Source organism: Carcharodon carcharias, chromosome 20, assembly GCF_017639515.1.
Source record: "Carcharodon carcharias isolate sCarCar2 chromosome 20, sCarCar2.pri, whole genome shotgun sequence".
Classification (NCBI taxonomy): Eukaryota; Metazoa; Chordata; class Chondrichthyes; order Lamniformes; family Lamnidae; genus Carcharodon; species Carcharodon carcharias.
The window spans coordinates 12,439,138-12,461,911 of NC_054486.1; the positions used below are offsets into that span (position 1 = coordinate 12,439,138).

The 22,774-nt window shown below is 40.8% G+C and overlaps 1 protein-coding gene across 4 annotated transcripts in view; it reads right to left on the minus strand.

Moving 5' to 3' along the window:
- The window catches only part of zfyve26 (zinc finger, FYVE domain containing 26), a 77,762-nt gene extending 55,372 nt beyond the window's left edge, over positions 1 to 22,390 (minus strand). For 2 of the 4 annotated variants that reach the window (XM_041213791.1, XM_041213787.1), the window contains exons 1-16: positions 21,641 to 21,708; positions 19,594 to 19,882; positions 17,382 to 17,460; positions 17,177 to 17,266; positions 16,337 to 16,892; positions 14,950 to 15,080; positions 10,935 to 11,099; positions 9,374 to 9,462; positions 8,092 to 8,255; positions 7,191 to 7,382; positions 5,464 to 6,165; positions 4,462 to 4,554; positions 4,134 to 4,199; positions 2,139 to 2,293; positions 923 to 1,115; positions 400 to 663 (exon numbers count right to left, since the gene is read on the minus strand). In XM_041213791.1, coding sequence (XP_041069725.1) covers positions 400 to 663; positions 923 to 1,115; positions 2,139 to 2,293; positions 4,134 to 4,199; positions 4,462 to 4,554; positions 5,464 to 6,165; positions 7,191 to 7,382; positions 8,092 to 8,255; positions 9,374 to 9,462; positions 10,935 to 11,099; positions 14,950 to 15,080; positions 16,337 to 16,892; positions 17,177 to 17,266; positions 17,382 to 17,460; positions 19,594 to 19,832 — 3,178 coding nt within the window. In that variant the 5' untranslated portion in view covers positions 19,833 to 19,882; positions 21,641 to 21,708. Of the gene's footprint in view, positions 1 to 399; positions 664 to 922; positions 1,116 to 2,138; positions 2,294 to 4,133; positions 4,200 to 4,461; positions 4,555 to 5,463; positions 6,166 to 7,190; positions 7,383 to 8,091; positions 8,256 to 9,373; positions 9,463 to 10,934; positions 11,100 to 14,949; positions 15,081 to 16,336; positions 16,893 to 17,176; positions 17,267 to 17,381; positions 17,461 to 19,593; positions 19,883 to 21,640; positions 21,711 to 22,283 lie in introns of those variants that run through there. The other 2 variants (XM_041213789.1, XM_041213790.1) reach the window with 2 other exon arrangements.
- Positions 22,391 to 22,774: the final 384 nt, after the last annotated feature.

The following is a 22,774-nucleotide window of genomic DNA, read 5'->3' on the forward strand; positions in this document are numbered from 1 at the left end:
TTCTTTTAAAAGGTGGGGAAAGGTGAAAACTGAACTCACTGTGTACTTCAAAGAATTACGTTCACTGCTATACATCTCAAGATTCAAAATGCTACAGAGAGGCCTATTAAAGTGCAGATCCCCGCTGATTTGAGGTGAGGGCTGCTTTGAAAACAACTACTTTACAATTAATCTAAATACCTGCATAGGAGGTTCAATCTTAATGCACAAAGTTTGATACAACCTATTCATAACAAAATCTAAGTATTTCCTTCAACCAATAGCAACATCATTTTGCCATTTTCACAAAACTAAGTTCATTCACAAGCTTATCAAAACAATATATGACTGATTCAAACTTTTCTTAGCAATGTCTTTGTGAACCATTGTTTCAAATTTGAAAAAAAACACCTCTCCTACCTTTGGCTTCAAAAGTAGCAGTAAGTCTCCTTTCTGCAGTTTCCAGGAGTTGTTTACAGGTTTTCCACAATTGGCACTGGGTACAAGCCAGGTCAAAGACAGCCATAGAAGGACCACTAAGATCCTCCAGAATCTCATGGAGAGGATTAGTTGGTTCAATTTGTACTTTACTCTTCCAGAAGTCCTCTAGAAATGCTGAGTTGGCAACCGCGGATGAATTAATCAGCTTCTCAATGACATCAGAAATGGAATAAAATACCATACCTACATAGGGAGAGGTTTTAGGATGAACATTACTGTTCGCCAAGTTACCATTAAACCAACATTACAATGCATGGTGACGGAGTGACTCAATTAGAAAGGATACTTCCCAAGAAAGGAAAGAATATTCCCTAGAATTTTGCATGGAAAACTAAAACCTTTTGAAATATTTTTGAAAAGTTAAAATTAAAACAATAGGTTATTCAAAGTGTTAATAACTCAGGTGTTCATAACAACACACCCTGAGGAACCCGACAGCTACCTGCTGCTGCAGCATCGCCAATTGCTTGAAGTGTGAATTTCCCAACACTTAATTTGCGACTGGTGTTGTCTATGCCTTTGTTCTCCATTTTCTGTTCTACTTTGGCAAGTTCATTGATTACTTGTTGGTACTGTTCCATAAAGATCAGTTCACCATAGCTGTAAGAAGACTGCAACTCAAACATCAACACTACCTGCCAAGAGAGCAAAATACAATCCAGTTATCACTACCTTAGTCGCTTTCTGCTAAACGGTAAAGTGACACAATATGGTTTAACGGGACCACATTCATAGTTGTAAACTAGGGAGAAACCAGCTAATTTAAAACAAGCAAGGTATTGCATTGTGCTGTAAGTAACGTGGCATAACAATTCATTACAAGCTCCATTTTGTTAAACTTTACAACATTTTTAACATCAATCAGCACGTGCCATCTCACAGGGGAGTGAAGACCAAGTGCAATCTTCAAGTCAAATTGGGATTAAAATGAAGGATGACTGGACAGCTAGAGGGAGGTTGGGGCAGGAAGAGGAGAGAGGAGGGTAGGGGTAGGCATGAGAAAACAATAGGAAGGTAATTTATTTATCTTTCTGCTGTTATTTGAGTAATGCTTTTAGAATATATTTTCTCCATTCTTGGGAGGCGGGCATCACTGGCAAGATCGGTATCCATTTCCCATCCCGAGGTGGTAAGCTGCTTTTATTTTTCTTGGTTGTTTTCTTGAGTGGCTTGCTAGGTCACTTCAGAGCATGGTTAAGAGTCAACTAAGGTAATGGCAGGCTTACTTCCCTAATGAGACCCCATTTTGGTGTCTTAGTAAAGATACTACATAGTCTGTAACCTGAGATATAGTTTGTCAATGTTACCTGTCCCTTAGGGGGCAGCAAATGGATTGGTCTATAGTTTCCTCTCTCCTAGATGAATTTGCACATAGACACACAATAGTACAATTGGTATGCCAACACAAACTTGCCTAAAAATACCTATGCTAGAAATGTTCTAGCCTGGTAGAGACGTGATCACAATGTTAATAGTCCTACTGTGAAATTATCACTTTAGTTAGCACATAAAATGCATATTTTTTGCCCAAGATGAAAGGAGGAGGAGAATGACCTATTTCCAGTCAACGCTTTACATTAAGTTCTTGTTTGCAAACTCTAGTTTATACTCTAGAGGTGGATATTAAATTATCACCCAGGAAACAGAATTCAGTTTACCTGGTGTGCTTGAGCATAGTTTCCTCTCAGGATGCAAGAAACAAGAAGAGACTCTGGTGGAGCCAACATCATGGGAAGTAGAAGATTATGCCTGGGAACTTGAGATTTAAATCCCTGTTCATTTGTTACAGCCAAATTTACGACACTCCCGCCATCTGTAGAGATTAACGTTAATAAGCACAACTGATATGTGATCCCAGAACATGCAAATATATCACATTCGACACAGCCAGCAGAGTGGGACTTTACAAGGTTTTGGGAAAAATTGGCTGACACCAAAGCTCCTCAGTCTCATCCAATCTTTCCATGACAACATGCATTCAATGTAAAGTTTGATTGCTACACTTCTGACGGTTTCAGAGTGAAGAATGGAGTGAACTAAGACTGTTTCTTAACCCCACTTTGTGTGGGATGATCTTCTTCATGTTCCTGACCTTGGCCTTCCCTGCAGACATGGAAAGGGTTTACCTGCACATGAGGTCAGACAGCAAGCTCTACAATCTATCAAGACTGAAAGCAAAGATGAAAACACAGAGAAGTCCTCTACATTGATGATACTGTATTAGTCGCCTATATGGAAACTCAGCTACAAAGACTCATGCACAGTCTCTCCCATGCCAGCAATTTGTTCTCCCTGAACTTTATGTGTCAAGAAAACCATGGTCATGGGACAAATTGTTGCTTCTCCGCTCCTGATCACATTGAACAGCATCCCACTGGAAATGGTTAGCAAATTCTGCTACCTCAGGTCCACGATGGCAGACAAGCTGACCCTTTTGCCGAACTTGATACACACATAGGGAAAGCAGCTATCACCTTTGGTCGATTCACGAATATCAAGCTGACACTTAGGACCAAGCTGATGATTTATAAGGCCATTATTCTCAGCAACTTGTTCTATGCATGTGAACAAGGAATGGGCAATAAATGCTGGCCCAGCCAGCGAAGCCCACATCCTGTGAATGAATAAAAACAAACATAGGTAACTTACAGCCATCAAGAAAAGAAATGCAATCATTTGCATCCTTGCTCTCTGTGATGCATTATGGGTATATCCTGGCAGGACAAAATCATGAATGTGACTGTCCTCTGAGGCAGAGCTCCTGAGAGGTTTGCTAACACTCATCAAACAGAGGCAGCTTCATTGGCTTGGATACACCCACATACCAAGGACTTCCTGTATGGTGAGGTAACCAGAGTTGGACGTCCAAGGCTCCATTTCAAGGGCGCTTGCAAGCGTGAAACGAAGGCCCTAACCATCGACTATCACACCTGGGGGGTCACTAGCTGATAATACTTCCTGAGGACTGGCACTGCCATGATGACCAGTGGCTTCAGCAGCTTGGCAACAAGAGCCGATGCTGAAAACAACAACCCACAACGATATGTGGCATCTTCATGTGCAGCATTTGGGGCAGAACCTCCCTCTCAAGGATTGGCCTTCACAACCATCAGCAGAGGTGCACCACATGAAACCCTCTCATCTAAATGGGTTGTCTGCTGCATGTCCATCATCTTTCATGGATAGAAGGATATCAATGAGACAATGACAACAAGACTCAAGATATATTATCAATTTTTTTTAATAAAACTGCTGCTAAAAGATACTCTGAGGATATTTTATACTCAACTTAGCCCTGCTAAAAAATTTACATATTAAACAACAAATCCATTGCATAATTTGGCAGTGCAAATCCACAGGACACACCCCCATCTCGATGTCATGATAAACCACATGCCTCAACAATTAATTACACAACAAATCTAACACAGTTTGCTGCCAACTTAGTTGGATGAAAAAGGGGATGTTTACATCCAAGTCAGATGAATGTATATGTCCTTTCTACACGGCACTGCAGTTGTTTATTACAGAAATTAAACTCTAGTAACTCAGTAAAACTTCAGCATTGGGTTTGCTGGGTTCTGACTTGCAAACAAAATAAAAAATCTCATTGATGAAATCTACCAAATTCTTTTGCATAATAATTAACATACCTGAGGTGCTAGTACTTAAATCTCCACTCACGCTCTCCACCGTCAAGTGTGAACTGGCTCGATGTTCTGTTAGACAGGAAATAAAAAGAGTGGAAATTGTGGTGAGAAAGAAACAAAGCCATAGTAAATGGCCATATCAATGGTATAAGGGGCTAAGGTAGACCAAGAGTTTCTTAGAAAAACAACAAGGAGGAATGAGCAAACATAAGCCACCAGGAGGCAGTGAGGACAGCTTATAGTAGAATCAATGGGGCAGCATTACATTCAACCCTCGACAAGAGGAAGGAAAGTGGAAAAAAGTGAGGAGGGAGAATATTGTATTTCTTACCCATCCTGTTTCTTCGTACTCTGCTTCGCCTCTTTAGTGTGGAGTGCTTTGACGAAGGTGGGTGCTTTTTAGTGAAGCACGGCAAGTCACCTTCTGCAAACCAAAAAAAGACCATTACTGCTTATCACAATTCATGACAGTGAGGCAGCAACAACTACTTGCATTTAAACAGCACTTTTAACGTCGTAAACCACCCCAGGTGAAACATGTTCCAGGAACCAGATTAAAACCCATGATACAAGTAATTTATCAATATCATAAAAACAAGACAGATTATATTGTTTCCTCCTTTTCCAGGACACAATGTGCGGTGGAGTATGGTTCCAAAGGAATTCTGAGACTGCCAATGTCCTTTCAGGCTGTGAAATCATAGGTATAAGAGCTAAATCCAACCTAGTCTTCAAGTTAACAGCTACACATACTCACTTTACAGCAAGGGTCACTAAACAGCAATCAAGAGTTGCTGCCCTGGCCAATTTTTTTCCCCTCCCAGGGTTTTATATAACTGAGGGGCTATAAAGCTTCTGTGACTTGAGAAGCTATTTAAGCCCATACTAGAGACTGAATTTGGAACTCTCCTGCTCTTCAAGGCTCAAGCCTTGCCCACCCCACCCCGCTTCACTCCCAAATGCCCATTTGTGAGTTTTCTTGCTCCAAAGTTGATACCTAATCTACTTATCTTAAAATCATTGCCATCACATGCATCCCAATACAGATTGGGATAGTAACAGTGTAAAAGGAATCCTCAAAACGTTTACCAGATAACTTTGTTGATCAGTGTCCACCCCAATGAGGAAGAACGTCGTGCTGGATCTACTTTCAGGGAATGAAGTGGGGCAAGTGGAGCATGTTTCAATGAAAAAGTATTTGAGGAATAGTGATCATAACATTAGGTTTAGAATTGTTATGATAAAGAACAAGGAACAATCCAATGCAAAAACAATTTAGCTTGACCAATCTTGGGTGTTTCCTGCATATATTCAATATTTACAAGAGTCTTACCGGTCGTTTTATTGCTTGTTACTACTTTGTACCTCCACTGGGCTTCACAGATATACCTGGAAAGTTGGGCTAATCGGCTGCCAAAAGAGTCTGCACTAACTGAACAATTCAGGCATTCCACAAGCTGCACATCTTCTTTAGATACATTCCCAGGTGTCCAAGGAATATGGCATTTCATTGCCTCCAGGTGATCCTTTATCATCTCTAGAAATATGTTCATCGTCACCGCATTCACTAAAAAATCATTCCCACGGTTTGTGTTCATGGTAAAATGCCTCAGATTCAGGTATTCTAGCTGTTCTGTTGGATCGTCTTCTGCAGACCCGGGCATTAAGTTTGTCATCTTCAGCTTCTGTGCGCAGCCATTATAAAGGCCTCCTGAGCTGTTTTGTGCAACCTTCTCTTCCAACCCAGTGGTCAAGTGCTCACAATGCACAGCATCATTACCCACAACTTCTATTGTGGATTCTAAGTGTTCTACAATACTGTCAAAACCCGGTCCTGTCTGTATTTGTTCAGTGTCTCCCTGTTCTTCAAGGCAAAACTGTCCTTCGTGTCCAGTTTTTTTCCCATTGAGGTCATTGTAGGACAAGAATAATAATGAGAATATATTCTCCAACACCTCTAAACGGAAAGGCGCGGGGATCGCATGCAGAAACTTCTGGCATCTGGACAAATACAACTTGAAAACTGGAGAACAACCTGTTTGAGTAAATAAAGTTAATGTGTTATTTCTGAAAGCTGTTTTTTCTCACAGTTGCTGGTAAAACATTGTTAACTTTTTGTAATGTAAACGGAATCCAACTAGCGGTATTCTGATCGCTCAGATAGTTGCTACTGCAGAACTCAGTCACAAATAGAAGGTGGTCCCACATTTGAAGCTTGATCCCTGCTGTGTTAGCTAATCTCAGCATGGGTTGCAGCATGAGTGATACAACGGGCCACAGCCCCTTTAGCTACAAAGAGTAACACAGGTAAGAAAGGGAAAAATAAAAATCAACCTAGTTTCCTGCTTGTTTCCCAGTGACCTCACAGTCTAGTCTCATTCAAGAGTGGCCTCTTGGTTAAGGTATCAAGTGGTTGCTGGTGCTGACAAACCAGATTCCACCACAAGTCAGAACTTCAAGAGAAGAAAACAGACGGCTGGGTGGTGGAGGGGGTAGTGGAAGTGTGGCCGCTGAATGTTTCTGTTGTCTCATGAGTAATTCTTCCAACTTTTAAAAAATGTAATTCTACTCATATATAAAAGTGGTTAGAATGTAAAATAAAACTCCATCATTCAAAAAAAAATAGGGAATTCAACTAGTTTCAAATCTATTGAAATGTATTTTTTGGAATACATGTCATTGAATTGGAAGATAATTATACTTGAACTTCAGTATTAAAATATTTTGAATAGAATAACTACCCAAAAAAAGGTGTAGATGGAGCAACACCCACTCACACACCAACAGATTGGCAGTTCTTTCTAATAGAGCCACCAATGTGTGTTGTGTCTCAACAAGACCCAAACTCAGTTGCAACATCAACTCAGCCTAAAAGATTGCTTTGTTTAATAGGGATGTTGTTTGAAAAATAAACTAATCCTACATTCAGAAAAATTAAAATAAATGTAATCATTTAAATACACCCAGACCTTTTTCTAAAAAAAAACTACATGAACTTTAGATGGAAAAGTTATAATAAAGGCTATTTAATTGCTCACTGAAGTACAGAGCTTTGTTTACCTTGACTACATAGTTGATCATTTTCAAGTGAAACATCTTTAACAGCTGCATCCAATAACCAATATGGACAGTTCTTACACAAAGATCGCTGATGTGCATTTATACAGAGTGCATATATGGCATACTTGATGGCACACAACGCTTGGTACAACGTCACATTTCGCCTCTGAATCATGCTCAGAGATCTTGCACCTACAGAACAAAAACAATTAACACAAAGGAAACAGAAATTTTCTCTACATTTTGCATTTAATGAAATTTTGACAATTAAGTCATACTGAATAAATAATAATGATCAAATCAAAATTCCTGCTGCACTTTCTCTAGAAAAAACTAATGTCTTGTTTCTATACAACAGGTTCCCAAGGAGAACAAACTTCAACTGATCTGGTGTAAAGTTCCGCAGCCACACCAGTTATATAGATTGTATATGTCAACTTTGAGCTCTGTACTGGTGCCCCAAGGTACCAACAAATTAACTGATAGATTGAAACTTGTGCCCTCCAATTCCAAAGTTCCCGATTTTAAGATCTGTTAGGAGAAGGCAGTTTTATGCAGTCACTCTTGTACATCCCCTAGTGATCAACGTAACAAGACTTTGCATTACTCCTGACCAAATGAGAATGCTTAAAACACGAAGACTCAAGTCGAATAAAATTGCTGATCATATCGTGTTAAGGTAAGAAATTAACATCCACTGAATACTGGATTCAATTCAGTTTTCCAAAAATAGAGTTATATTCCATCCAGTTCATGCAAAATATACTGCAACTGAGTATTATCTTCTGAAATCTCTCTCACTTCAACCCCCTAATTTCAGATTTGCACACCACGTAATATTCTGGGTAATGTCACAGAAATAAATGCCTCATAACAGCTCAAAGTAACTAAGGAAACTAACAATTGTCATCATCCTTGCCATTAGCAGGTTGCTTCTGAAGGAGGTCAATGACATCTTCCACTTTCAGTGCAGGCAGGTCGGTAAAGTGATGCAGACTATACAAAGCAGAATGGCAGTCCAGACTGTGCAAATGCCGAACAAAATCCTTCTCAGGAATGCTGTTTCTAAGGAAAATTAATTTTTAAAAAGAACAGGAACAAGAATCAGAACACATATCTTGGTTTGTTATGAATGTAAACAAGAGGACTGATTTTAACTAAGCCACATGAACCCTAAAATTGGATTGTTGCAGTTAGGTGTGAGCCATGGCTCTGTTGATAGTGCTCTCGCATGAGTCACAAAGGTTCAAGTCCCACTCAACTACTGGAGCACAAAATCAAAGCTGACACTCCAGTGGTATTGTCAGAGGTGCCATATTTCAGATGAGACATAAAATGGAAGCAAGCCCCTTCTGCCCCCTCAGGTGAATTTTAAAAATCCCACTGCACTATTTCGAAGAGCAGGGGAGTTTTCCCTGGTGTCCTGGCCAATATTTATCTTTCAATCAATGTCACTGAAAAAAAAAAACATTATCTTGTCTTAATCACTTCTGTTTTGTAGGAGTTTGCAGTGTGCAAATTGGCTGCTGCATTTCCTACATAACAAGAGTGACTATGGTACTTCATTGGCTTTAAAACACATTGAGATGTATGGTGGTCATGAAAGATACTATATAAATGCAAGCCTGTTGTTTACCCACCTTGTCCCCACGCAAAGCTTCCGCTACTGCCATTTGGGGCCCTTGACGAGCCCTGGCCAGGTGAGCCTCTAAGGCAGGTATGAAAATCATTAAAGTATGAAAATCAGGAACATACAACGTACACAGAACTGCAATTCCAATTCTAAGGTAGGTTGGACAGGGGGGCAAAAAGAGCCTAGGAAATATCTTTTAACGATGGGGCCAGGCATCCTTCGCATGGACCCCACCAAAAGAAAATCCAACCCATACCCAAACTTCCTATCAGCTGCATTTTTCAGTAGAGGATGAGCAGCAATCCTAATCAATTACCCCTTCCCACACTACAATATTTAGCCCTGAGGCACCTAAACCAAAAACTGTTCTTGCCAACTCAATATAGACTATGAATCAAACATAGGACCAAGAGGATTTATCGGTAAATATTTATTAGTTTTAATTTCTCTGTAATAGGGCAAAAATTATTTCAATGATGCAAACTGGAGATAGCAACAGACGGTAATGGAGAGAAACAAGACGGGAAAATAATTATATCAATATGATTACCTGTTCCTTTTCAAACACCACTCAAGAACCTCGATTTGAGAAGACAACCCACCACAGAACTCTTGGAGTACAGCATCACAACATAGCTCCTAAGGGAGGAACACCAAAAGAGACATGAACAGTGCTACTTATTTACAAAGCAGTCCTATACTGCATCTTGTTAGCAAATCAATAAGAAAGATAAGGTTGCAACATTTTGATAGATTAAACCACAGAATGGTTACAACTTTGGGGGATGGAATTTGTAATTTTTTTTTGCTCAAACTTTCATTGAAATGAAGGTGGTTCCTAGACTTCCTAGTTCGCAAAATCAGCTCAAAGAACTTGATGAGATCCAGCACAGCTAGACGTAGAAGTAAAAAAAGAATGAACTAGTGTTTAAATGACACCTTTCATGGCCTCAGATCATCCTGAGCACATTACAGCCAATGAAGTATAGTCACTGTTGTAGTACAAGAAAACACGGCACCTAACTTACACACAGCAAAGTCCCACAAGCTGCAATGCAACAAATAATCAAATAATCGGGGCTCTTTAGTGATACTGATCAAGAGAAAAATATTAGCCAGGATGCTGGGAGAATTCCGTCTCCTCTTCAGAGTGCCACTGGGATCATTTGCATCCATCCGAAAGCAAAGAGCATTGGTTTTATCATGTCAGCCAAAAGATGGCACCTCAAACAGTGCAGCACTCCCTCAGTCCTGCACTAGGGTATCAGCCATTCAGGTTCCTGGAGTGAGGTTGAACTCAAAACCTTCTGAATCAGGGATGGTAGCTCTACTACTGAACCAAAAGCTTCTTAATCTCTGCCCGATGTGCATCAGATCAACTCCAGCAAAGCACTCTCTCTGACCCGTCATTGCGGAGCATTGTGGGTTATTAGCACCGAATTAATCTACAAGTCTATAATCACTAAGGCAGCCCAAATTCATTTCACCTTTAGAGCCAAGCTAGTGCACTTAGGTCCTTGAGATGTCAAATCTACTGCACCCACCTAATCCCTTCTCCATGGTTTGAATTCTAACTTTTCTCTACTGGTATGAACATTCACCAAAATGTTAGAAAAACAATGTCACTATATCATAAAATGCAGAAGTATTCATATGAGGCGCAGACAGGAAAGTGGAGTGAGACCGCAACCAGATCAGCCATGATCTTATCAAATGGCAGACTTGAAGGTCGAATGGCCTGTTCCTATGTCCTATATTCCCACGATTTTCAGACTTCCAAGTAGCCTCATCTGACAGTCGAAGTCAATAAATAAATGAACTGGAACTCAGGTGTGTAACTTAATAGATCAGACATGTTGCCATACAGAAATGAATTTGGTTCAAGAAAGTAAAACCTGCTGAGAATTTAGCATTGTTAGGCCATTTATATGGATCTAATTTTATTATCTTTGCTATTAAGTCAAAGTGAAACTAGGTATGTATAGGTGACCATGTTTACTTCACATGGCAATCTATTTGAACCATTTATGCTATCATCCTTAATGGATAACCATGGTTTCACAGTGGCTGTGAAACTAAAGTAATTTGCTACTTATCAACATCATTTATACCTTGCTTTGATGGAGCGTGCGTAACAGAGCCTGAGTCGATTCCAGACTTTGGCAATAAGTCCAGCCCAGCAACACTGCGAGCTGTGAAAGGGGTTTAAACGTCTTCTTCATCAATTTGTTTAAAATGCTGTAATCCTCCCGCTTTATTAAGTGCAGGGCAGTTATCTACCAAAGTTAAAAAAAGAGAAAAATGAGCAGGATACATTCACCATATGATCACAAATCAACCTCTCATTTCAACTTAACAGCCAATGTTAAATCAAAAAAGTTCAATTGGAATGCTAAGAAGGCTGCTTTCCAAGCGATCCTCCTATTAAGGCTCACACTGCTCTAGGTCTCTCGGCTAGATATTTTGAGGCTGGGGGTGGGGGGGAGGTGAGATGATGATGCTGGTATTGCACCATTGTCAAAATTAGATTAGTGATGCAGACAGTGCTTACAAAAGGAGTATCATACCCCTAATGGGAGGTAATGAAAATGACACATCCTCGTCAAGCACTTACTACCAGTATTAAGCACTCTCAGGTCAAGTACAGCAGTGTGAACATTAAAGTAAAGGATTAGTAAAAAAGTAGTAAATAAGTCATAAGACCACTCTAATTTAATTCAGGTAAGTCAATCACAAGTTACTTTCTTATTTTATATGCAACTTCAATTTTATCTGGATTGGTGCACTCAGTTCTGGGTCAATGTTTGACGTTTTTTTCCCCCACACGAGAAGTCACTGGCTAAGCCAGCATTTATTGCCCATCCCTAATTGCCCTCGAGATGGCGGTGGTGAGCTGCCTTCTTGAACCAATGCAGCCCATGTGCTGTAGTGACGCCCAGGGTGCTGTTAGGAAGGCAGTTCCAAGTTTTTGACCCAGCGACAGTGAAGAAATGATGATATAGTTCCAAGCCAAGACTTGGTGGGGAACTTCCAGGTGATGACGTTCCCATGCATCTGCTACCCTTGCCCTTCTAGGTGATAGAGGTCATGGGTTTGGAAGGTGCTGTCGAAGGAATCTCAAAGGAGTTGCTGCAGTGCATCTTGTAGAGTATACACAATGCTGCCACTGTTTGTTGGTGGTGGAGGGAGTGAATGTCGAAGGAGGTGGATGAGGTGCCTATCAAGCGGGCTGCATTGTCCTGGATGGTGTCAAGCTTCTTGGATGTTGATGGAGCTGTACTCAGTCAGGCAAGTGGAGAGTATTCCATCACCTTCCTGACTTCTGCCTTGTAGATGGTGGACAAGCTTTGGGAGTCAGGAGGTGAGTTACTCAGTGTAGGATTCCTTGTCTCTGACCTGGTCCTGTAGCCACAGTATTTATATGGCTAATCCAGTTCAGTTTCTGGTCAATGGTAACCCCCTGGATGTTGATAGTGGGGGATTCAGCAATGGTAAGGCCATTGAATGTCAAGGGATGATGGTTAGATTCTCTCTTGTTGGAGGCAGTCATTGTGGGGCATTTGTGCGGCGCGAATATTACTTGCCACTTATCAGCACAAGCCTGGATATTGTCCAGGTTTTGCTGCATGTGAGCATGGACTGCTTCTATATCTGATGGAGGAAGGTCATTGATGAAACAGCTGAAGATGGTTGGCCTAGGACACCAATCTCAGAAACGCCTGCAGAGATGTCCCAGGACTGAAATGACTGACCTCCAACAACACAACCATCTTTCTTTGTGCTAGGTCTGACTCCAACTAGTGGAGAGTTTTCATCATAATTCTCACTGACTGCAGTTTTGCTTGGGCACCTTGATGCCACACTGGGTCAAATGTCAAGGGCAGTCACTCTCATCTCACAACAGCCAATGACAATCACATCAACTGTCCATGTGTTTTAATGCCATTAATGCACTAGAATCACATAAGGTAATTTAAGTTACAACTTCAAACACAAGAAATGATCAGCAACAGATTACTTACTCATTATATACTATAATTGACTGAATATTATAGTAATTGAAAAAGAGACATGTCAAAGTGAGAAGTTTGGTCTTATCGGCAACCTTGCAAAAGGGCTCAAGCCATTTGCTCACCATGCAAGCTTGATGCTGAAATAGGGCATCAAAGGCAGGATAATGACAACCTGATCAGATCATTTTGCATTACCACACAAAATCATGGATAGGCTTAAAGCCATCACTTTTGGCCCTGGAAGGGCAAGGTATCCCAAAAGTTTGAGCAACAGGTGAAGCTAGCTGTTTCACACTGCTACTATGCAGTAGCAACACGAGTGGTATTCACCACTAACAGGATGCTGCTGTCAAGCCAAAAAGATGTTCTGCCTATCACACAAATGAGTAATGTGGTATATGAATTTCAGTGCTAGTGTAATGCTAGGTATGTAGGCTGTATGTCCCAAAGACTGGCAGATTGTATCAAACAGCACGTCCCAGCTACTGTTTGCAAGATACAGACCATACCCAGCCAGCTCGTGCTTGCAAAACTCAAAATACATTAGGTGTGATGCCACAATTGGACAACATTTGCTAAATAATCCTCAGTGTGCTAAGAATTACACTGACAACCAATTTAAGATAGTCAGTCAGGCTTGCAGTGTGGCACATTTGCAGGTACTGGAAGCTACATATATTAATACACAGGGCCCTGTCCTTTGTAGACAGAAAGAACATGTTCACAAATTGTGCCTGTTTCAGCTAAACAATGTAAGTGACAGCCATTTTCTGACTCATTTCTCAGGGCAATGCCTTGACCAATCAGGATCACGCTGTCTGGTTTAAATTTCAAACAATGCTTGGCAGTTAACTGCCAGTCACCGTCATTGGTGCATTCTCCATGACAACGCTTCTACCAATCAGAATCCATTTGCTAGCCAATCAACATTCTCTTCACATACAGTATAAATCGTTGCTTTCCCTTTATATTGGTATTCTTGCGAAGTGTCCTGATGAGTACAAGACAAAATGCTTCAACGTCACTTTTTTCAGTAACACTCAAGTTCTGTACACCAAACGACTATTCCAGTAACTACACCAGCAGGAATCTAAGGAAGCTCCTGCATACTAAAGCAAGGAAATGATACAGTAGAAATGATAACAGAAGATTGATGGGGAGTTTTACTGTTTAATAAAAGACAAATTATGCTTAAATGAAAGCAAAATACTGTGAATGCTAGAAATCGGAAATAAAAACAAAGTGCTGGAAAAACTCAGCAGGTCAAGCAGCATCTGCGGAGACAGAAACAGAGTTAACTTTTCAAGTCCAATATGACTCTTCTTTGAAACTGAAGGAAGACAAATTGTACTTAAGGTCTGCCAAAAAAAACAGAAATCAGTTGGCTGCAGACTATGTACATGAAACAAAAACAAGAATTCACTGTTTCAGAAGTTAAGTACATATATCACTGCAAGAGAGTAACTTTCAGTCTGATGAGCTGCTCGGTGTCAAAGCACACCACCACTCTGGTCATGACTAGACTACGCCATTCTGCACTTTGCCTACAATGAGACACATAAGTGATCTACGCACATAAAATGACCCAACAGCCATAAGCAATCCAACATCTGGGACCAGTGTTAGAAGATTAAAATGCTAGATCAAAAAAGGCCATGCTCCATCTTCTTTAGCTTGACCTATGCTGGTACGTGACTGCACAATACAATGATAATAAAGTTGCTGGCTAATCAGAGCAATGAATCTCTATCAATTGGTCTGCAACAGACCCAGACATGACCCAAAGAAAACCCCAATGGTGGAGCGCCTTGGGAACCATAGGACCAAAGTCACCATTTTCCTATCAAGCCTGCTACACTTACCACATTGCTTGTGGCCATCAAATTATTATTAATGTAGCAACAAGTTCAGAATTCTGGATTTTTTGTTCCAAAAATAAATCACCATGGGACGCAGAGGTTTAAAAATGCTTCTTTAGGTCAATACATGAAACCTGGAGACAATATGTGCTTGGTGCACATTTCTCTAGATAAATTTTATTCCACATTCATTATTGACTATTGACTTAAAAATCAAAATCAACATTTCCTGCTCCCTTAGTCCCAATACATACCAGAACCTGCTCCAGAAAGTGCTTACTGGTACTTGTGCTGTAGAAATAAGCTGCCTTCCAGGAAGGAGGGTCCTCAGAGTCTATGAATGATGCTAATGTAACCTTTTCAGCCTCTGATAGTCCAAGAGACACTGGAAAAAAAAACAAGAAAACAAAATAGAAACAAATAGTGCATTTCAACTAGCACACACACAACCACACTGCGGTTTAGAAATACATTCCAGTGACAAGCTTGACAGCATCATCTAAGGTGTCTGCAGCAACTTGGTACAGAAGATCAATGGCCACTGCCAAGCCAGGCCTTCTGGTAGATGTGTGGCTGGCAAGGAGAAAGTTAAAACAACCTTTTTGAACTGGAGACCTGGATTAACCTAATACAAATAATTTAAAATGCTTCAACTCTTGGGATCAAACTATATTTCAAATAATGCTGTTCATCAGACTAACCCAACATCTGGCCAATAGTGAAACATATGGACCAGGAGGGCCAAAATCCCTGATTATCATATAGCCCAAGGCCATAAAGACAGGAGTCTGGCAACTAACTTATAAACCAAGAGATACAATTAATTTTTTTCTTCCCTGTGTGGAGGTCCTCATTGTCACAAAAAACGTCTGCACTATTACTGTAAATTATTCTCTATTTTTTTTTAAACTTGCCAAAGTCATTTTCTGCTTTTGGAGGTACATCACAAGCAGAAAACAGGAAGACTGAGTTTACATGTGACAATGACTCAGGCCAGCAAGTTTAATATGTCCACCCGCTCTACTGATAAGAAAACATTAAATGGTGGAAACACACTGTGTGCTGGATAATGATATTAACAACTGGGGACAATGTGTGGAGCAGCTGCTATATTGGGAAGTGGGGGGAGGGGAGAAAGATTTTGCCTGGGATGGTGATGAGTAATATAGACCAAGGTCCATTCTTAACCCATGATGATTTAGTCAGTCTTAGTCTGAGTGGTAACAAGTGTGTTAAAAATGATGCTGAACCAGAGAGACGTTTGAAAAGAGCTAGCTGTTGAAACAGTGTGCATGCTGAGACAGTCTGATGCCAGGCTTGATTGTCATACCTCCACAATCTAACAACTCACTCACAAAGAATAGCCACCTTTGCAAACTACAAGAGGACATGCCCCGTGCAAGTTTCTGCATTCAGGGAAGAAAGAGGAAAACGGGGAAGGGTGGGTGGCGGGTTGCAGGGTGGAAATAACTGGAAAATTAAAGAATTATACAATTATTTGTAAATTATTAGCTTGAGAATGACTCTGACTCCATGGCTCCAAGGACTAAAGGAAACCAAAATATAATTCTATCTGTTACTGCAAGGGGGGGGGGTGGGGGGGGGGTGGAACATCTGAAGGAAGGACAAGCTACTGATTACCTCTTTCAGGTGAGATCTGTGCTACCAGCTTCTCTTTATTTTTCTGGATGGATACAGTGCTGTACAAACTGATCAGAGTCTGGTTCGATTTTCTAAGCATAAAGCCAAGTAAGCGCTCCTCACTCAGTCCGTATTCTGTGGCACAGCAAGCATCATACAGTTCCTCACACAACTGTCGGATTTCACAGGCCTGCCTTTCCATATCAAAAGTAAGCACAGAAACAACGGAGTAGATATGGTTTTTGGTCCACTCGTCCATATCCATGGCAGATCCTGTCTTGGCCTTTCCCTGGCGAGCCTCCTTCAGCGAACATAGACCATCCCGCAAAAAGTCAACCATTAGTTTCTGTAGCCTGTGGTTGTATTCCACAGCAGAATTGTTGCCATTTTCGACCAGCAAATAAGCAACCACAGCCTGAACAAGCTGAGGGCTGCTGGGCACAAGGTCCCACAAAGAAGAAAATGCCTCAGGACTTAGTTTATAGGCACTGAGGTCCTCTTGCTTCTCAATCAACAGATCAGGATTATGACAGTTTAAAAACATATCATGGAGCTCCTGTACAGGGAATAAAATGGATCATTAGCACCACATAGTATCCAGTTCTGCCAAAACTGACCAAATCATACATGAACCCAGGAATATTAATGAAAGTTCAACACGTCAATACATCAAATATTCTGGGGAACGTCACTGCCACTTGATTTAAAAACTGCGCAGCAACATAATACAGCATTAAATTAGCCACAAATTTCAGTATTAGTGAATGGCTGTCTCAAGTAACAGCTCAGTTTTTTTAAAAAAGTCACTGAAATTATTTAAGTAAAATATATACGCATCACCTTTATGACATCTTGCGAGATCTGTGGCTGCAGCTGCTCCAGGAGCAAAAAGAATTCAATCTCACTCTTGACAAATGGTGGAAGCAATATCTGGTGCAAAAAATAATGGCTATTTCAGAATCAAAGAATAATACACCTGGAAATGAATTTTAAGCTTAATTGACGTTATCCACAGAATCACTGAATGCATGATGTGCCCATTTACCTGATCATGTGACCACCAAAGTTCCAACTCCAGTAACCACAGCCAGGCAAGTCGGTGAGGACTAGAAACCGACTCCCACCTGCACACAACAAAGCAGTCAGAAATCAACATTTTAAAAGTCAATGGAAAATTAAATGCGCTTAAAATTTTTGAACTATAGGGTCTGCCACAGTTGAAACATTTTCTTCGGATCAGTTTTGAAATAAACTGTAACCTCTCCAGTCTGGAAATCTACTGTACAGAAACACCAACTGTTCTAAATTTTTTTGAGCAGGCCCAAGCAACTCACAGCAGCTTTTTAGTCCAGTATTTCAGCAGTGCAAACATAGAAGAAATATTATTTGGATAAGGAAAACAATTTTTATTACTGCTTTATAATGCTTTATGCTTCAGGCAAATATTTATATCTATTGTGTTTTCCAGTTCACACACTTGCAATTAGGCATTCTAATGTCATTCGGTAATCCGGAAAATTCCAGATTCCAGAAATGACTTAGGACATAGGACTTAGGAGTAGGAGTAGGCTCTTCGGCCCTTTGAGCCTGCTCCATTATTCAACAGGATCATGGCTGATCTGGTTGTAGTCTCAACTCCACTTTTCTCCCACGTAATCATTGACTCCCCTGTCTATCAAAAATCTGTCTAATTCTGCCGTGAATAAATTCAATGACCCAGCATCCACTGCTCTCTGGGACAGAAAATTCCACAGACTAACCCTCTGACATGTCACATTTCTCCTCATCTCTGTTTTAAAAGGGAAACCTCATTCTTAAACTGTGTCCCCTAATTCCAGTCTCCCCCTCAAGTGGAAACATCCTCCTGCTATCTGCCCTGTCAAGTCCCCTCAGGGTCTTATACGTTTAAATAAGATCACCTCTCATTTTGTTAAACTCCAACGGGTATAGACTTGGTCCCAAGCATTCCGGATGGAAGGAGTTACAGTGTATTTGAAGAGGGGAGAAACCAAAAAATATACAGCAGCTCATAAAAAGGCATTTTTTTAAAAAATCTCTAGTTATGGGTCTGTAAATTTATCCCTATAGACCAGGAAGAACCCGAGGCTGGGCTGAATTAGCCAATCAAATGGGCCCCAGCACCCCTGGATTTGGGAGGAAAAACATCAACCAGAATCCTAATCACGGTTCAGTGAATTTAGAAGGAGCACAAAACCAGGAATGGTGGTTGACATTTTGGGTATGGCACATACCCGAAACATCAATTTGTCTGTTCTTTGCGTCAATGCTGCCTGACCCGCTGAGCTCTTTTGCTGCTTTTATTTCTGTTTTAGATTTCTTACATCTGCAGTATTTTGTTCAAGCAAGATGTATACACCTAATGGAAAGACATTGGATATGGATAAGCAGAGACCATAGGGTTCAAAAATAAAATTCTTGAAACTGAAAGTCCAATTACATGAAGCCAAAAAAAATAGGCCAGCAGAGCTCTACGTTTTATAAGTAGAGCCATAAAGTGCAAGAATAAAGAATAATTAATTCATACAGGGCATTGATTAGACCGCTATTGGAGGACTGTGTGCAGTTTTGGGAATTCCATTACAGGTAGTACATTAAGGCCATAGAATGCATACAGTGTAGATTCCCAGAATGATACCAAAGATGAGAAACTAAGTTAATGAAGAGGGACTTGAGAGAGACTATGAAGAAAAGTGTTTAAAATTCTGCTTGGGGAGTCAGTGATCAGCATTATCAATTTAAGATTACAACCAAGAGCCAGGGGAAAGCTTAAGAGAAATGTCCCTACACAGAACGTTGTTAAAGTTCAGAATGTCACAGGGCATGGTTGAGGAAAAATCTTTATCTCTCTTGAACGAGTGATGAGAATGTGGAACTTGCTACCAAGTAAAATTGTTCAAGCAAAAAGCACAGATGCATTTAAGAGGAAATTAGTTAAGTAGATGAGGAAGGAAGGAACAGAAGGATATATTGATGGGGCGAGATGAAGTAAGGTGAGAGGAGGGTAGTGCATTGCGTGGACTGTTTGGGTAACTGGCCTGTGCTGTAAAATTCAAAGTATTTTAGGGGAAAATGGATAAAGATTTACAGCAGAGAAAAATACAAGCTTACGAGAAGAGATCAGACAGTGGGATCAGTTTAGGGTTGTTCTAGCTAAAATTCTGCACAGACACAATAAACTGTGTGACCTTCGCTGTTGCAAACTTCTATGCTTCTGTGAGCTCTTCCAGATTACTCACCTTAGCTTGTATGGACAGACGACGATTGCCTGAAGGATTTCCTTCACTTGTTCTGCACCACCACTTTGCCATTGCCTTAACTGGGGCATACAGGCTTGTGCCAAGGCCCAGTGTCCCTGCCGCAAATGCTCACAAAAGAACATAAACAGCCTCTCCAGTGAGTCATCTTCCTCTCTCCCAAATGGATGTATGTTCGCAGCCTTCATCACAGTGGCCAGGCTAGACGAAGATTCTTCCATGGCAAAGATGTTTTGCACTATAGGCTAATAAACCATTTAAGATGCATTGCCTGAAAATAAGGAAATTACATAAAACCACCGAACTTATTTGTATGTGCAATAGTATTATGAAGCAGAAGACATGCTTTAAGCACAAAGGCAACAGTTGCCATAAATTTTAAATTAAATTTTTTGTTCCCTCCATAATAGTTTATTCTCCTTCGAAAAGGACCAATAAATGGCCTCTGATGTTAAAATTATACACTGAAGCAAGTGTCCATCAAGAAATTTCAAGCTCTAAATTTTCAAAACATGAAACAGGAAAATGCCTGTACTTCTGCATAATTAAAAATCACTAATGAAATGGTGAGTGCACGCAGCTTTGAAATCAGAATTTTGAGAATCTAATTTAATTACCATTAAGGGAGGTTAAATTTTCTAATTTACATTTGCAATGTTTTCAATCATCCATTGTTTGTGGAATTTTCAAGAATCCTAATAATGATCAATGCTGATCTGGACCAGAGGTGTATCACTTTGTTTCAGTGCCAGGCTAAGAAAGTGCCAACGTTTCAACATTCTACCAGCATCAAAACTCTCAAACACAAAGTTTAGTAATAAGTCAAGAGCTGAAGCTATAGGAACAATCTATCTATCCAAGTAATTATAAACTACGTAAACAATTGGAAATAGCTTTGTAACAACACACAAACAGCTGTATAATGGTGAAATAAAAAATATAAAATGTACTATAGGCCATAAAACACTTCTCCATTCCCAAACAATCAGAGGGGCAAAAATGAAGATAGGTTGTCCTGTGCTGGACTGATTGATCGCTGCCATTGTGCAAACTGAGTTTTCAATTCTGTCAATTTTGCACACTCCAGCTGTCTGCAATTTAGACTTGGTTTCCCAATTTCTCACCACAACAGTGAAATGTTAAAATCAAATCCTTAGCTGTATTACACCATATACATTCAGAAGAATGGTCTTGATCATAGCAGAAAATCTACAGCTACAGATCTGAATTTAATAGACTTTAAGAAATCAAATTAAAATATTAATGAATTTTCCCATTGAATGTTATCACAAACTCACTGAACAATTGAAAACAGAATCTCCCTCCAAGTTTTGATGTGCCAAACACTCAGGACACGCTTGCAGCAATTTTTGGGAATTGTTTCTTGAAGGACAGGGCAGTTTAAGGAAATTTTACCAAGTGATCAACACAATGTTGCCACAGCTGCAAAACAAAGTTGTTACGATGATCTACTTACATAAATACTGTGCGCTGGTTGTAGTGTGAAGTCTCAATGTAAACCCACAATCAGGTTCTTTATTTAGCTGCCAGTGCACAATTTGAAATCGGGTGGCTTAAAAAGTACATAGTTTTGTTTAAAAAACGATTGAGATACCTGATTTCAGCTGGGTCAGTAATAGCATTACAATTGGCCTCTAATGTGTGAAGACGTGGGAGAGATAGAGTTCCCAGTCCTAATCACTATGCAGTGACTCCTGCTGAAAATGCAGCGTGTACATGAGTGATCATTGAGGATAGGATTGCAATCAGCTGAGCTGTCCCCCACAGTCAATTCACCTGCTGACATGCAAGATCCGGACATTCTAGCGAGGTCACCAAATACCTTTGCAAGGAAAGTGCAACAAGTGACAGCGTGGTCCAGATTTGCAGCAAAGATTAAAACTTGAATGGATGATTATTCAAAGTTATTGCTGAAAAAAGAGACATACTGTCGAAGCTTTTCATCTTGCACTCATCAGGGCAGAGACAAGAATACCAAATTTCAAGGGGAACAACAATTCATACTTACTCAAAATTCAAAGTTACCGAGCAGCAAGTTTCAGCAAGGGAGATATGAAGACTAAACTACGTTTATAAACACACTTTGCTTTACAACAACTTAAATGGATGAATAAGAGCAAGATGCTGGAGATCCAAAATAAAAACAAAGTGCTGGAAAAACTCCACAGGTCTGGTAGTACCCGTGGAGAGACAAAGAGATGGCATTTCAAGTCCAATATTGGAACTGGGATCTGAAGTTATATTGGACTCGAAACGTTTCTCTCCCAGCTTAGGTGGTTGAGCACCGACATTCACCCAATCACAGTGCTTGTTCTGTATGGATTCGGTCAATGACCAAAAGGAAAAAACTGATCAAAATTTTCAAATCCCAGTATAAATCAGTGGTACTGGCATCAGTACGGGGCTTCATTTTAAGGTATACAAGACTAGTTCGGACAAGTTTTACTGGTGCCCTTCATTTCCAAGTTTCACTGGGTTTTTTTTCCCCCTTGTTAATCAGCCTGGGATGAGTGTGTTTCCCAGATAGAAGGGGAAAAGGGAGGTCCCACTCTTACACTGACACTCTCCCCACCCGCAATCTCTCCTCTGAGGAGCTCCGCTCCCCACCCCTCACCCCCCCACGATCGACCGTCACTTCCCAAATGCCTTACTTTAAGTCACTGTCGGTAAACCAGGAGGTGATTGGGGGAGGCGGGGTAACACCACCAGCTTGCGTGGACGCTGCTTTAAAATTGGGTAGAAGAACGGCCTCCTTTCATCCCACCCCCCCTCCTCCTCCTCCTCCCCACTTCAAGCCAGGCCGCGTCACGTGACGGTCGCGCCGGGTCTCCATCTGCCCCGCGCGGGGGGGGGCGGGGTCACAGGTCACCACTTCCGGCCGCGTCTCCATAGAAACGGACGGCCTACTTCGCCTTCCGGAGCCTCATTTCTCGACTTTGAAGACATTCGCCGTTTCCAGATTTCTCCTGACCCTTTCATTTTGTTTTGTATTCGTAGCAACTTGCAGTCCCCGCGCCCCACCACCACCACCACCACCACCACCACCAAGACAAATCCTTACCCGAAACACGACTGTGAGGAATAGATGAACCTGCATTTCTCTAGCGCCTTTCACCACATCTGGACGTCCCAAAGTCCTTTA